The 16617-nt window shown below is 39.1% G+C and overlaps 1 protein-coding gene across 2 annotated transcripts in view; it reads left to right on the top strand.

The window, feature by feature from the left end:
- LOC124722059 (dymeclin) overlaps window positions 1-16617 on the top strand; it is a 163913-nt gene that overhangs the window by 110752 nt on the left and 36544 nt on the right. For both annotated transcript variants that reach the window (XM_047247255.1, XM_047247254.1), the window contains exons 10-11: window positions 8546-8659; window positions 11036-11239. In XM_047247255.1, the coding sequence (XP_047103211.1) occupies window positions 8546-8659; window positions 11036-11239 (318 nt within the window). The remainder of the gene's footprint in view (window positions 1-8545; window positions 8660-11035; window positions 11240-16617) is intronic.

Raw genomic sequence — 16617 nt, 5'->3', positions numbered from 1 at the left:
GACCTATGTTAAGTACAACTGATATTTTTTTTCTAAAACTGCTTATCTTTATCTTTTGCAACTTGAGGTTGGGACAGTTTATTTCTTGGAAATGAATTCTGGAACGCTACATCACACAGATGCGCTAGTCATTGTTTACAAACAAATTAACAACAGTCTTTAACAGGAGAAATGAGAGGGCGAAGGTGATGAGGAACATGGCAAGATGAGCTACAATGATGTTGGACCATCATGACAACAATAGCACAGGGCACTGAGCAGTGCAAGAACAATAGTGGGATACTAATTGGGTAGTATCAAACATAACAAATAAACAGACACAAACGAACGAATCTAACACAGCATGTCATTACTCATCCGCTGGGTTCAACGCGAATCCTTGACCTCCATTATCTGTAGTACTGATTGCGAATGGATGACTTTAACTGGGGAGTTGACAAAGTGGTTTATGACTTATGTCAGACATAGCATATTGACCTGAAGTTGATTTATCTCTTGTCATGCTGTTGATGTCAAAGGTATATAAAACAATTTTCTTTGATCACATGGCCTATCTTCCAATGTGAGGCTGTCAGCAGCTGCACGGAACTCAGCAAACGCCTGTAGGATGCACATTAAGTGCCTTGTCACTACACGTCACATATCTGGTATATTTATGAGGTTTTTTTTTATCCTGCATCCACGTGGCAGCATTTAAGTAGCAACAATGTTTATTGTCAAGGTTACACAAATTCACCTCACGGATGACCATAGGAATGGAAGTTGCCTGTGTATTAGAAACTGTGGTTTAGATGTCACCTCATCTCTCATTTGGAACCTCACCTTGTCACGGGTTTATTGCTAGACTCGAGTTCTGGATGTAATAACAATTTGACTTATTAGGCAAACAGCCATTCACTGTGTTATGTCTTTTTTTTAATTACTCACTAACTATGCAGAAAAACGACACAAACACTGAATGAAAATCACTGTGCCTTGGGCGAAATTTAATGTGGCATATTCCATTTTACCACCTTACTTCCATCTGCCACAGCAGGTCAGCCGGACAGACTTTTTCTCTTCATTTAGATATATATGTTTAAAAAACAAACTGATCTTGGACACATTCCTGTCATACACACCAACTAACGGCATTTGACAACTTTACATTACAGCTACCAATTATTTGTCCAAATTCAAGCACATTTCTTAAGAACTAGTTCACTCAAGAGAGAATTGTCCATGTCATGGGCAGGATTAGAATCAACAACCTTCAAAAAATTGGTCTTAGTATCTAGGCCTACACAGCCTCCACTGGCTGAATGGATATAGTTGTACAGGCACACTTAGAGTGGCAAGAAAGTTTGAATATTTCTTCTTTCAGTCTGTCACCACTGCTGCTCCTTTTGACTACAATGTCTCTCCCACCCGCACTCCCCCACCCCACCCCTCTCGGCATCAGCATAAGAATGGCAAGCACAAATCATGTTGTGGGCAGTCAGTTTCAGTAGCTCAGTGGGAGCATCCAGTTCATTACTCTAATTGAAAGAGGCAAGTTTTCAATTAAAGATGCAGGCAGGAGGTGTGGTGTACCAACTACTAGTGCAAAGGGATGGTGGAAGAATTATGTTGGACGAGGTACTATGTGTGTGGCTTTTATTTTCCTGTTAGGGTTTGATGTCTGCAAGAGTTCATCACAGATTTACATCCTAAGCCTCACAGGTTCCATGTGAGGACACGTGATTGAAGTTAGAAATAATGGAGGATTCTGACCATGACATTAGAGCACTGAAAGCATTTTATTTTTTTTACTTGTTCTTTTACTCAATTTTCTGTCAGTTAGAGCCAGTAGGTGATCACTTGGCAATGGAAAAAATATCTATCCCAAGCTAGTAAAATATGAGTTAGTTTTCCTTTACGTTACCTTTTCAATTGAAATAAGTTTCTTTTAAATATATTTTTTGAATATTACATTCCTCTTTCATTTGCTCTCTGCCTACACATGTACAAATTAATAAATTAAGAGGCACTTTCTAAGGCACTTCATCTCTCTCTGCCCGTTGTTTGATAGCCCCTGCATCCTACCAAAAGTTGCCATAGCATCCAACTGTGACCACCTCTGCAAAATACTGAATAGAGACTGCCAGGTAACTGTATGAATAGTTTTCAGTATTATATATCACAAGGAAAACTAGCAGCATTCCCAATGTCACGAAACTTGTTCTACTATTTTCAGTTAATTCAGTGGAGCCAGTAGTTGAACCAACAGTAAAATATTGTAGACTATTCAAGACCCCACATTCATAGTGTTCTGGTAGTGTTATTATTTATTCAGTAAGTGGGTAATGTGCTCCAAGGTGAAATGCTTTATTGTCATGGTGATACATCTTCTGAAACTGTAGATTTGTACCTGCATTACCAGCTTCCTATACATCTATTATGACTGGGTGTTCTCCTTTCATTCTGATGATTAAATGAGAATATGGGGTCTGGAGAAGATGCTTCCATCTTTCCAACACCACCATTTAAGAAAACAAAGGGGGGTGGTTGAAAATAAACAACAGAGAAGCTGAGTAGTATAGTTTAGAGTGATTACTTATTTCATGCAAACTTGCAGCTAATAGCTGTCAGTGTGCAACATTAATACTGTGTTAATTTGGCATCACAGATGACCAGCATATGGTTAATCTCCCCACACTGCAGCACCAACTGCCCATTAGCACTATCGCCCATCTGTGCATCGTGTAGTGAGGACTCAAGCCACGTTGTACCAGAGCTGTATTGTCAGTCATGACCATGACCTTGAGTTATTACAGTAAGTTTGGAAGAAATTGTCGGCGACATGTCTTAGGATTAGTTTTGACATCAAGGGACAAATTTAGACAGGGAAATGTATGGCAGCAATGCACTTCATTTTGGTACCAAAATATTTAATTTGTTCCTTCCCCATCACACCTAACTCTGTTGCTGAGCTATTTTTCAATTTCCTAATGACTTCTCAAGTTTTTCCAGTGACGGCATGGTGAGGTAGCTACTATCAATGCTTATTTGTGATTTTGGCTTGGCTCTATTTGTGCAACTCTAAAAGTTTTCGTTTGAAGAAGAGCCGGTGAGCTGTAATATTTGGAGAAACCTCTCTCTGTCCAAGACTTTCCTGAAGGCTTTTTTTTTTTACTGGTTTGTAATATGTTGACAATTTCAAGGGCCGCCATTTAACAAGTTGGCTTCTCTAGCAGTGATAAGCCTTTTTTTGCAGTATCTCTTCACCAAAGAGGTTTACCTAAAACGGAGGGTTATATCCAAGTAAGAAATGACAGTTTGGGTAGGGGGAAGAAGGGGTGCAGACAGGATGTAATATGGCGTGGTAGTCTCTTGTTTATCAATAGTCTGTCATTCTTGTTTATCACCTCCACGATGAGGTGACCATCTGCAGGAGAAGAAATTAAATTGTCTACAGGAAGGTGCAACATTGAGCATGTTCCTGCGAATAACTAGCACATCATTTGTCTGTGTTATGTGTCTAGTAAAGAAGTGTATGCACTCTTCGCACACTGCTGAGCCATTCTCTCACAGATAGAAAGTAAGCGTTGGCTGTAATCTGACTTAAAAGACTGCTGTTATGGAATGATGGTAGTTTTGCATAACAGGTATTATTATCTGGATGGTTTCCACATATTTCACCACCGACTTCAGTCTAAATACCCGGCCGCTGTGGCCAAGCGGTTCTAGGCACTTCAGTCCAGAACTGCGCTGCTGCTACAGTCGCAGGTTCAAATCCTGCCTTGGGCATGGATGTGTGTGGTGTCCTTAGGTTAGTTATACTTAAGTAGTTCTAAGTCTATGGGACTGATGACCTCAGATGTTAAGTCCCATAGTGCTTAGAGCCATTTGAACCATCCGCTCTGAATAGCCCTATTTGTATTCCCTAACGTAGCTGTGTGGCACTAGACATAAGTGCCACTCCAAGTTAAAACTTTTTTAATATTTTTGATTTAAGGACTTGGTTTCATAGGACCCTTCAGCAGAATCGGAGTCAAAATATTTTGATGATTACCACTAAATGAAGCAGTCTCTAATAGAAATTTTCTCATCGGTGATTCTCATATAGATATTATGGTGGCCTAGAGAAGTTGTTAATAAGAAAACATCAGGCAATAAATTAAGAAAACACTGCACTGGCAATGAGGCATTGTTTTGCAAATGTGCCCCATGCTCAGCTAGGTGAACCTCTTTTTGCTATTTCCGTCTTTCTCCGTTATAAATGTACTGCAAATGGAACAGCTTATTCATCAGAAGATTTTATCTTTTCTGAAGAAAGCATCAGCAATGATTGTTCTGTAACCATTATGGGTAGTAGCTATTTTTCATTCTTCTCATGTTATGGACTGATTGACAGTTTTACTTTAGAATGATATTTTAAAGATGGTACAGTTGGCAGATTATGTTCCTTTTTACATTCCCTGCTTTCATTTTATTTACACTGACTGCCACAATGTGATTTGTGCTTGCAACTCATATGCTGATGCCTGGTGGGGTGGGTTGGGTCTGAGGACACATTGCAGTCAGAAGGAGCAACTGTGATGACAGATTGAAACAAGACACATTCAAAACTTCTTGCCCCCTTTAAGTATGCCTGTACAGCTAGGTGGGTTCAGCTTATGGAGGCTATGTAGGTTGAGACACAGAGACTAAGGTGGTTAGCTGGAGGATGCCAGTTCAAATTTCGTGCAGTGTTTGTGTCATCTTTTGCATACTTAATGAGTAATAACGAAGATGTTAAAACACAGTAAATGGCTGTTTGCCTAGCAGTCAAATTGTTATTACAGCCAGAATTTGAGTGTAGCAATAGACACTTGACCTTGCAAGGTTCCAACTGAGACACAGGTTGATATTTAATCCACAATTCCCGATACACAGGTAACTTCCATTCCCAATTTTGGCTATAAACATTGCTGCTGCTTAATTGCTGTCAATGTGGATGCAGGATACCAAAAAACTCATAAATACGCCAGATACGTTACATGTTGTGCCAAGTCACTTCATCTGCATACTACAGGTGCTGTGCAATTGAAGATAGGCCCAGTGATCAAAGAAAATTGTTTTAAATACCTTTGACATCAACAGTATGAGAAGAGACAAATGAACATCAGGTCAATATGCTTTGTCTGACATAAGCTATGAACCTCTTTGACAGCTCCTCAGTTATAGCCATCCATTCACAATCCGCACCATAAGCATATTACAATTAATGGAGGTCAAGGGTTCGTGTTGAACTCATAGGATGAGTAATGACATGCTGTGTTAGATTCATTTGTTTGTCTCTGTTTATTTGTTACGTATGTTACTACCAATTAGTATCCTACTATTGTTCTTCCACTACACAGTGCCCTGTGCTATTGTTGTCACACTTTCGGGTAACATAGGTTTTTCATTCTAGGCTATCTCCCATTGGTTGAGCCAGACTGGTAGATAGTGAACCCTTATAAGTGCATTCCTAAAAGTTTTATAGCCTCTGTGCCTCATATTTTTTGAGATCTAGTTTATGTCACTGTAATTTAGACATTCAGTGGTGTCCATAATCTGTCGCAGCTACCAGAAAATCTTCAGCACCGTCTGCCAGCCAGTCAAGTCAGCATTCCTTAGCACACAATGTATCTGTGAATACAGAATGTGAGTGTGATATCTCACATTTCCTGAGTCAGTGATTCACTTCCTCTGTTTGACATCACACTCTGGCCTGGTTTTTCTGTTGCTATTGCCAAATGGTCCATTTTCTCTACTATTTTGTCTATAGTGTCCCATTTTATTTATTTATACATAATGTACATAAATTAATGTGTTATCAGATATTTATAGAGCTGTGTGTAATACTTAGTATGTGAACTGGCCAGTAGACATGCCACACACCAATAATTCTCCACCAGCATGTGAACTGCCTGTGATGATGCTATGCAACATTACACTCCCAACACAATACTTTCGACTGAATGTGTGTGCACTGGTTACTCATCACATACTATACTATGTATTAATAAATTTGTAGCATCTCAATAAATTCCAAAATTTTTAAAGGATCTTTTGCCTTCAATGTGAAAGATTTTATGAAATATTCAACCATATCGTAGACTTCTGTCAGTTGCCGACTTTCTCAGTTGTATTTTTTGAGTCTGCCCTAACATAAATTTAATTAGCAGTTGTCATTATACAAACAATTAATTCCTTCTGATTCAGTTTATATAAAATATCACTTCTTTTTCCTGAATGAGGGTATGAAAGGCATGATAGAAAATCTAGCTAAAAGCTTCTTGGAGGTAATTTAACTGTTAACACTCTTCCTGAAATGTGAGCAAATAGTATATTCTCCCATTAGAATCGGTTTATCTGGAAAGATAACATTGAAGAAGATGAAGAAGAACGGTCTGCCAGGTGTTCATGAGTTTATGTGAATAACTGTATTTTGGCATCACAGCAGTATTTTTGGCTATACATTTGTGTTCTTTTATATGTTGATCAAGTAAAAATTTTGTTTCTGAAATTGTGTGTTTATGAACTGCATGTTGTATGTACAAGGGTGAATCAAATATAAACTGATTTTTTGTTTTGTTTTATGCACCTTTTTGTAAATGGAGAATGATGCGCTTTCTGATCATTGTTGCTTTCGTTTCCAGTGATTGTTCTCCACAACTCGGATGAGGTCATACCTTGTCTTACGTCAGAATCACAGTGTCAAAGCAAACATACCGGTACTGTTATCTGTTGCTTAACATGTTACAATTGAGTTTCTCACAGCAGAGCACATAAAACTGTCCAAAATTTTTAAAAACTTCTGGTGCAGTTTGGGGACAACACCCTGAGAAATACTTGAGTGTACGCATGGCACAAATAGTTTTTGCAAGGACAAGAAACACTTGAGAATGGGGCTCACCAATGCATTCCAGCATAACTGAGGAGAATACTCACATTGTTAGCCAGCTTATTGAATACAATATCTGTATAACAGTTGCTTGCTGAGGTTGGTATAAGCTATGGTAATGCTCGGGTGATCATTACTGGCAATCTTAGATTTCGGAAAGTGTCCGCAAGGTGGGTACCTCGTCTTCTGCAGCAGAGCACAAATTTCGTCATCCTGAGTTATATAACAGCTACTGACATCCTTCCAAACTGAAGGTGAACATTTTTTGCACAAGACCTGTGATGAAATGTGGGTGCAACATTACACCCCAGAATCGAAAAAGGCAGAACAGAGTGGCGCAGAAAGGATGAATCTGCACCCGTCAGAGCCAGAAACTGTCTCTCCACAGGGAAGGTTCTAACAACAGTCTCTTTTTTAAAGGAGTTCTTCTCCTCAGTTTTCTCCTGAAGATCGTCCTGTGAATACTACATACTATTGCCAAATTTTGTTCTGAACAAAATATCCATATTACCAGAAAGGTGTGCATTACCAATCCGGAATGTGATTGTGTTTCATGACAGTGCTCAGCCCCACACAGCTCCCCAAACTCTAAAGAAAATTCAGGATTTGTTCTGGACCACACTAGAACATCCTCTCTACAATCCAGATTTATCACCCTGTGATTTTCATTTACCTGAACCACTGAAGGAAGCAGGTGGAGGACAGATTTGAGGATGATAGTGCTGTCGAGGTTTTCGTGTGCAACTTGATGCTGTCACAGTCACATTCCTTATACTAAAACAGGATTGAGAAACTGCCTGTCCACTGGGAAAAATGTTTTTCTGTTCAGGAGACTAAATAGAAAAATAAATTCGTGTCTGGGAATTGCTCTAAAGCTTAAATAAACTTCTAAAAATTCAGATTTATATTTGATTCACTCTTATATATTGCTAATGAGAGAGAACATCACAAAATTTATGATATATTAAATTATTGAACAGAAAATTTTCTTGTCATTTAATGAAGATGTTCTACAAGTGTGGGAAAGTTCAGTTCTACATGAAATATGTGTTGTTTAGTTCTTCTTCATTGGCATTTGTGAAAAACATATTTTGTAGCACTTCTTCAAGTAAAATATGTTATACACCAGAAACTTTTGTTCACAATATGCTATACATGGAAACTAATGAAAAATGCAACAGGAAGTACATTAAATTCAATGTGTTTCACAGTGCAGTGTAATATATGTTCGCATTATATTATGTTTGATAACTCAACTGAATCTGAAATTCTTAGCCTGTGATAATGAGACTTTAATAATAGATTTAGGGTAAAGGGAGAGTCAGAAAAAATTAAAATTATATGTAAAATTAAACTGTGGAAAGTTTAGGTTGGAAGAACAATTATATGGAAAGGATTGGTTGCTACTCACCATATACGGGAGATGTGAAAAAGGACTGCTAAAATATTAAAGTTTTTGGACAAAGTCCTTCTTCTGGAGTAGAAAGAACACACACGCACATGCACACAAGCTCTACACACGCTTGGGTACTGTCACTTTGCCTGTCTGCAACTCAGCACTACTTCTACATGGTGCGTAGCAATCCATCCTTCCCGTATTGTTGTTAAATAATATAGAATACATAGAATTAATTTCAAGAATTGAAATTACAGGTTTTGAAAGGTGTGTCTTGGTATACAGAGCGTTCTATCTCTGAGATTTCACTTGGCGGTCTTCTGGTCCTCGTTATTATAAGGACGATACAGTACAATATGTTGAAGATGAGGGTAAGTAAATCAGATAGTCAACATTTTCTGTATCATATCTAAGACTGTAGTAATTACAACTTCAGAAATGCTAATGAAATGGGGTGTCTCATTTTTGTGTGACGGAAACTACTACTGTTGCCTGTACTGTAACAAAGTGAAATGATCATCATCAATCCAAAGGTTAGTGTTGAGTACCAGAGACCATAACTGGGTATTGTCATATTGGAGATGGTGGTCCCTTGTCTTCCTCCAAGGTTGAACTGACTTCCACAGCCAAGTAAAAGGGGACCTATAGCTAAACTTGGAATCTGAACTGTACTGTTTGTACCATAGTGCCTCCTCAAACTGTAAAATGAGCCCGGCCGCTGGTGGCCGAGCGGTTCTGGCGCTACAGTCTGGAACCTCGCGACCGCTATGGTCGCAGGTTCGAATCCTGCCTCAGGCATGGATGTGTGTGTTGTCCTTGGGTTAGTTAGGTTTAAGTAGTTCTAAGTTCTAGGGGACTTATGACCTCAGCAGTTGAGTCCCATAGTGCTCAGAGCCATTTGTAAAATGAGCCAATTCATAAGCCCCAAGCTAGCCCTCGAAAACAATGTCGAGAGATCAGAAGTGTAGCTACTAGCATGGCAGTAGTGATACCTGGAGAATACTTTATGTATACTGATGACCTAAAACATCAAGACAGCTGTCCTTCCTGAGACTGAATGCCACCAGTTGATGATGTGGGCATGTGAAGCAGTAAGAAAAGTATGTAAGCAGAATAGAGATGAATGTGGAATCATTGTAGTGATATGAGGTGCAAATGAGGAAATCCAGGATGTCCATGCCTCGTCACAGAATACTCTCTAAAGCAGGATAGGTGATGACCTTTTGCAGGTCTTTAGACAGGATACAATGATGATGCAGGCACATGTATTTGAGCATACCGTTCAGGGCATTTTTTTGTACTTGGGATCAGCAACAGATGAAGCGTACTTGTTCCTGTGTCATTCCAGCGACATTGCATATTGTGATTGCAGTCAGCACGGGATCATTGAGATTGTATCATGGAAACGTGTCACCTGGTTGGATGAATCACATTTCTTGTAACACAAAGTAAATGGACATGTCCAGATATACATTCAGGCTCACAGCTGCTTGAAACATGCAGCATAGTGTGGACTCAAGCTGGTGAGGGCAGTACTGTGCTGTGGGGGACATTCACCTGGGTTTCCATGGGACCTGTGGTGGTAATCAAAGGCACCATGAGAGTGGTGGGTTACACGAACATTACTGTAGTTCCTGTAACCCTACGTGTTTAATCTCTTGCAGATGGCATTTTCCAGCAGGATAATTGTCCTTGTCACAAGTCCAGAATCATACTACAGAGGTTTGAGGATCATGATAGTGAACTCACATTGATATTTTGACCTCCAGATTCAACTGATCTGAATGCGGTGGATCACATCTGGGATGCTATCGAGTGCTAACTCTGCACCCACAAACTAACTGTCCCTAACTTAGGGAATTGTGTAGCCTTTGCATTGACATTGTATTCGAAAGGTGGACCTAGATCTATTAATGAGGTGATCATAATGTTTTAGCTCATACACCTCTTCTATAAAGTGTAATTACCTCAATGTTGATGGGATGTTAAACCCAATCCCTGTGAAGTTTCACACGAAAAGTTGTATTTTGTAATAAAGCCCTCATTGTCGTACCTGAAGGTGGATTGTAAAAAAAATTAGTGAATATGACAATCTGTCAATAAATCGTGTCCTCGGATTGAATCAGGACTTTTAAAAACATGAATGCGCAGCTGAATTCAAAAATGATTTCAAGATTATCAAGTTAAAAACTTATGATTAAACTTTATCTGTGATTACAATTAATCATCAAAGTTTGTATGCTGACTGTGATAACACTGATTTTAATGCCAACTAGAAAGATTTACACTAAGCTAGAAACAGTTTTGAATAGGTGCATTTGACTCTATCTTTGATCACAAGAAAAAGTTAAAATTAATTATGTTTTTTAAGGTAAATTTATTCCAGTATATTGATGGTTTGCCTCCTGACACAAATGTTGTAGGCAGTTTCTCTGGATATAAAACAGCAATTTTACTAGTAGTCATACAGTAGTAGAGTTCCGCTGCTGCGAGATTTTAATGCCCTTCCATTTCTTTCTGTAATTTTGACACACAGACTCCCAAAAAGGTAGTTTTGATGAAGATTCTGCTTTGTGGTGCTTTTTGGCTTAAGTCTTCACATTAATGAGTTTGTGGCTACTTAAAATGAATCTGCTACATAAATTTACTTAGTCAATGAGTGGAATGAAATGAAGCTTGAGTAAGTTACATTAAATACTGTTCTGTTCATTTTGTATCTGAACAATGTTTACTCTGTCTCTTTACAGGATAAATATCTTCACACAAATTGTTTAGCAGCATTGGCAAATATGTCAAGCCAATTTCGAAATCTGCATCCGTATGTAACACAGCGCCTGGTCAGTCTTTTTGAAACCCTAGCAAAGAAGCACATTCGTCTAGAGGAACAGCTTCATAGGAACACATCTGATGTTGCAGTCAATGTAGATGATGATGCTGCTGCAGTTGATTTGGTAATTATTTGCAAGAAATATTGTTAAGACGCTTTTTTATTTTCATTTAAAAGTATATGAGAAACTAATTGAAAATTTAGTGTCCTGTATCTTTAATAAATGTGCAATCACTAGTAGGTGCATTCAAAAATAAGTGCTTCCTGTTGAGCTTATGCAACAATAGGCTCCTTTGTCGTGGACTTGTGGGGAATAATGACTAAGATAAAAGTCGCCCAAAACTCTTTAATAAGTCACAAATCTATAAATAAGTAAGAACCTTGTCAAATAATACAGAAATGGTGAAAAACCAACCACACATGCCCAGAGACAATCTGGGGGAGTGGGGTGGTTAGAAGCAGCATTAGTGGTCTAGGCATGGGGCAGATGTAGATAAAAGAGAGGGAACTAGTGAAGATTGAGGCCAAGAGGAATGGATGTCTGTGTTTGGTGAATAATGTGCTCTGCAACCGAGCGATAAAACTTGACATAGTCCACAGTGGTGTGGTAGTTTTACATGGGTGAACATGTGGTTGGTAATTATGCCCATAAAATGCTTTGTAGTGTTTGCAGCAATGTTGAAGGAAAATATGGCTACTTTCATGCATGACGTTGCCTATAACACTACAAAATATGACATTGTCAACACTGGAATAGGCCGTACCACGCAGATGCATGTATAGTTTTGCTTGTGGTGCGTAAGATATGGATGTCCCTTGAGAAAAGGGTTTTTGGAACAGGAGTAACTTAAAAGAAGGGTATGGGTTTATAACAGGTGTAGTAGGAAGGATCTGGGGGAGGATTGCCACATTTTAGTGTATGTTGACTGAATGGCAAATATGGTCAAGAGTATTCATGGTTGGTGAGAACTAGCTCATGGTACCTGTTTGTGAAATAGAGTTTGATTGTAGTGCCTGTGTCTGAAGGTCTTCAGGAAACACTTCAGCATCTTACAATAAAAATTGCTTGTTACATCACATTGGCCATTTGCAGTTGGTAGAGATTCTCTAATGTGGAAATAGGACATATTGTTGAGGATTGGTAGAGTCGTAAGAGGAGTGGATGTTGACATCGTGGAAGTGTGGAGGATGAGGTGTCTTTGCCCTGGTTGCAGACCATAATGGAATGTACACTCCTTGACATAAAACTCGACCGACCGCTGCAGAGGCTAAGTCCATGCCGATCGTGACATGGGACAAATAAACTGGCCAACACACTAATTCTCCGGTTATCTACACAATCTGGCAACACTGTAGGATGCAGCACTTCCTGGAGGAAGACTTGTCCCATTATAGAGAAACCATACGCTGATTACGCCTGTGGTCTAGCGGTAGCGTGCGTTGTTTCTGTTCATAATGTCAGTGGATCGAGAGCAGCTGGCGCAAAATATTTTTATATCCTCTTCTGTCTGAATGCTGAAGACGTGAATGTAACGGAAGTGAAGATTCAATCTATTTCGCTTTCTCACACATTGATATCAAAATTTTATCCAGTAACCATTTTGCGGCAGATTTCCTGCAGACTGTCCTCCTCTGGACGCCGTATGCGGCAAAGCTCCGGGATCCATTTGCTGGCTACCGGCAGCGGCCGTAGTGAGAACAGTGGCGCTGCACCCCGCTGTTCTTTATTCAAAGCGCCTGCTACCGCTCATTACTTTTGATGATTTAAAACGCTTTATTATTAAATGTTGCTCCACAGAAAATTTCTAAGATTTCCGTTCACGCTCACAGGCAACGGAGACAGATGCCCTGATTAGTAGGCGGGTACTATATTACATTAATCGGCCAGAGGTGAGTATGGCCTGAAATATATTTTATAGACTGGGACAAAATTAAACCACCTCACTACATTCGATGAGTTTATAAATGATTCATACCTTGTTTCTTTTCCTTTCAAAGTCAATTATTTGTGCAACTTTTGGCCAATATTCGGATGTTTTCGTCAAGCCAGAGTGAGCGTCTGTGGTGTAAAGTGTATTACAGTTCTTGTTTCATTCCTTATGGTAAGTCTATACGATAAACTGTGTGAATACCTTGCAATGCATGCTCTGTAGCAGTGCAGGAACACTGCACATTTGGAATTCCATGTATGGATTCATGAAGTATTTAATGTTGATCGGAAGTGATAGTTAAGGTCAACAGATTTAAACTAGAAAAATTTATCGTTTTGGAGGTTTCAGAGAACGGAAAGGAATTGCTAACGCTGGTGTCAGAAAACACCTACAGTTAAATGCTATTGCAAAAATTTAGAAGAGAGAAACTATATTAATCAACATGTGCACTTCATAAACAACCTCCTGACATGTTAGACCTATATGACGAACAAAGCTCAAATTTGTATTGTTGACAATCGGTTTGAATCTTTTCAGGAACTATTTTACAGTGAAGCACCTTGGCATTTGGAAAGCAGACATCCATGATATTAACATAATTTACTAAGTCGAAATTGGATGAAGATTGATGAAAAAGGGAGTCTTCATATTTCGTATAAGGAATTTTTACTAGCAGTTTGCTACTCCATTAATTAAAATGGAAAATAAAAGTGGCTTCCATCGAGATTGGAACTGCAATCTCCTATAGCACTAGCATCGCAATGCTCAAGGGAACCACTGAGCTAACGACACGCTGACTGGCAACAGGTGGAATATAGTCCTTGCGATGTTGCCTGAGCCTCAAAACGCAACCTTACACACACAAGCAGGTGTTACTTATGTGAAGAACACTGTTCTTGGAGTCCAGAAATTAAACATATTTCGTAAGTGTCTCAGCTTACAGTGAATTATATCGTATGAGTCTTCGATGTGGAAAACGAATGTCAAGTGAATTTAGCTAGGTATGCTGCGGTACATCCAGAAGTAAATGCACTACCACAGTGTTGACAAATACTTGCTCGATGCTGCCAAATCTCGGCTCTCTTACGAGGCAGCTTTTTACCGAAATGTTTGTCGTGATTGTCCGATACGGTTCTTCAGAGTGGAGATGCGCGTGCACATTTGGTTTCTATGCGGCGTTCTCCCCTGATAGTTTCTGACGTCGCCTTGTGGGCTATGTATACATTTGAGGCATTCAATTATCATTAATCCAGAATGATACAAGTTTCAGCTTCCGGCGTGGAAGAAGGCTGTCGACGCTGACATTATATCATTTCAACGTAGGGAAAGCAAAACGGATGATTCAGTGTTTCTCATTCAGCATAAAGAATGTGAGATAATTTTCCGTAACGTTCATAATCATCTAAAAATACAAACGAAGTAAAAATATATAGGAAGCTTATTTGAATTGAATATAATGCAAGATATAAAACGCTTTACACCTCGATGTCGAATGTGTCCACGTGCAACCTTTTGCAGCATACATATAGAATGTCATGATTACCATGAGAATGAAGAAATATGTTGGTAAGGATAGAAGCAAGAAGAGATTCCTCATGGCATTCATTTCATTTGAGATGTAATAAGAGGTAAAGTGGGATATTACTTTCGTTAACACGAAAGATATGCCGCACATTTTGATAACGAGGAAGTCTGCGTCTTCATACGTTTCCTCCTTGAAATCTGTATGCTCTGTTATATACTAAATAGCCTGATCATTGTTTCAGTAATGTTACCCTCTTGTGTGGCCCCTTAATGATGAACAGATTCTAAATGCATATCTCTGCCTGAAAGTAGTTGTTTGAACCCTTCCTGCATTGTTTTTTGTGTTTTTTGCTTGGGATTCATGAAGCAGACCACTGTGCCTCCGCTCCTCAAGGGTTAGGTCTCAAAACTAAACCGCTTTTTATCCAATGGCATAATTTATTCAGACAGCATCAGTACAAGACTATCAAACAAAGCCTTCCATTTACAGTTGCAGTACTCTAACCAGCAGCTGACCGAAGGGTAATCCATGGTCATGGTCCGAAATTAGCAGCTCTCTGCTACTGTGGCAAAGTCCGTACTACACTTTCGATTGTGCAGCACCATTTTATCTGGTAACACTGTGTAGTTGTAGAGTTGTGCCAGCATGTCTGTCCTCCCACTGTCAACTTTATGTATCTCACTTCTCCTGTAGCGTTGATCACGAGCAGCCGAAGTAAATGAGTATATTCTGCATGACGTAACGTTCAGTATTCCCTTCTTTCATAGCCACTCTTCATGTGCATCGATACCAAATAGGAATGTGAAAACTCTTGCGAGTGAGAGAATGACAATAATAATCGTAACAAGAACAAGCAAATAATGAATGAAGTTTATTCGAATGCAGAACGAGAATGGCTTTAAAAATAAAAATCTATAAAAATAGGTTGATCTTTGAGTTGGCACAATGCAGATATCTTCTCAGCATTTTTTTACTGAATTTAGTTCTGGATGTTTGCAGAGAAAAAAGAAAAGTCAGTACTTCTTGCTAGTGTAATATAATGTGAACCAGCAACTACCCTTTCCTTAGAACACGACTCGAGCAGGTCTCCCAAGTAGCTACCAAGGCACTGCTGCATTCTATTCACTGACATTGCTCTGATGACGGTTAATGCAGATAGTTCCAGTTATGAAATACAAAACATATTGCAGGTTAGTTCCTAGGATAGGAATATTAAATTTGCGATGTAGACAGCACATCAATGTGACGACTATCCAGATTACTCATCAGTATAAAAAGACAATATTATGGGAATTTAGCAGGATTACTCAACATGAATTCTGAAATTGGGTGACTGACTGCACAGGTGTTAAATGTCTTCAAGAATATAGGAAGTCCCAATCGAACTAACACTATGAAGATCGTCTTAGACAGCTCGCACCTTTCACATTGCTATCTCCACCCTACTCCAGACAGCCCTCGGTGGAGTTGCACTAAGTTGCCGATGTAATGGAAGGCCTTCAAACCGACAACAGACCACATATTGATAAATACAAGTGAATTCTCTTGCAGCGTAAGCTTATTGTAACTAATCTAAAAATTATTGGAGAGCAACATTGTCCTATTCAAAAAAAGTAAAATGTTACACACTGTTGACGTCAAATGGACATTATGTACATCCTGTCTTGTGTCCTACTCATCCATAATATCAGGTGTACCATCAAAATTATTATATATAATGGTTGCTAATGTAATGCATTGACACCAGATGGTGGGTTCACAACAGTATTGATGCGAAAGTAAAACAGAAGTTCGCAAAAGTGCAGTTGTGCATTTTCGTACGTTTTCACCTCCAGATGTACCACAGATAATGCATACTAACAAACTTGGTCACTGTCCCTGTAGTTTTTTCCCCTCTTATTTCAGACCGAGTTGATTAAAAAAGTACAAATTCATGACTCTTATAGATGCTTTGAATCTGTTCAGTAATTTTGTGATTAATTTTGATGTGACTTAAGATGAGTGAGGTCTATGGTCATGGCAACCCCTGCGAACTTGCTGGGACAC

The sequence above is a fragment of the Schistocerca piceifrons genome, chromosome X, assembly GCF_021461385.2.
Source record: "Schistocerca piceifrons isolate TAMUIC-IGC-003096 chromosome X, iqSchPice1.1, whole genome shotgun sequence".
Classification (NCBI taxonomy): domain Eukaryota; kingdom Metazoa; phylum Arthropoda; class Insecta; order Orthoptera; family Acrididae; genus Schistocerca; species Schistocerca piceifrons.
Note: the sequence above shows the minus strand (reverse complement) of the source record. Positions and strands in the feature narration are given on the sequence as shown.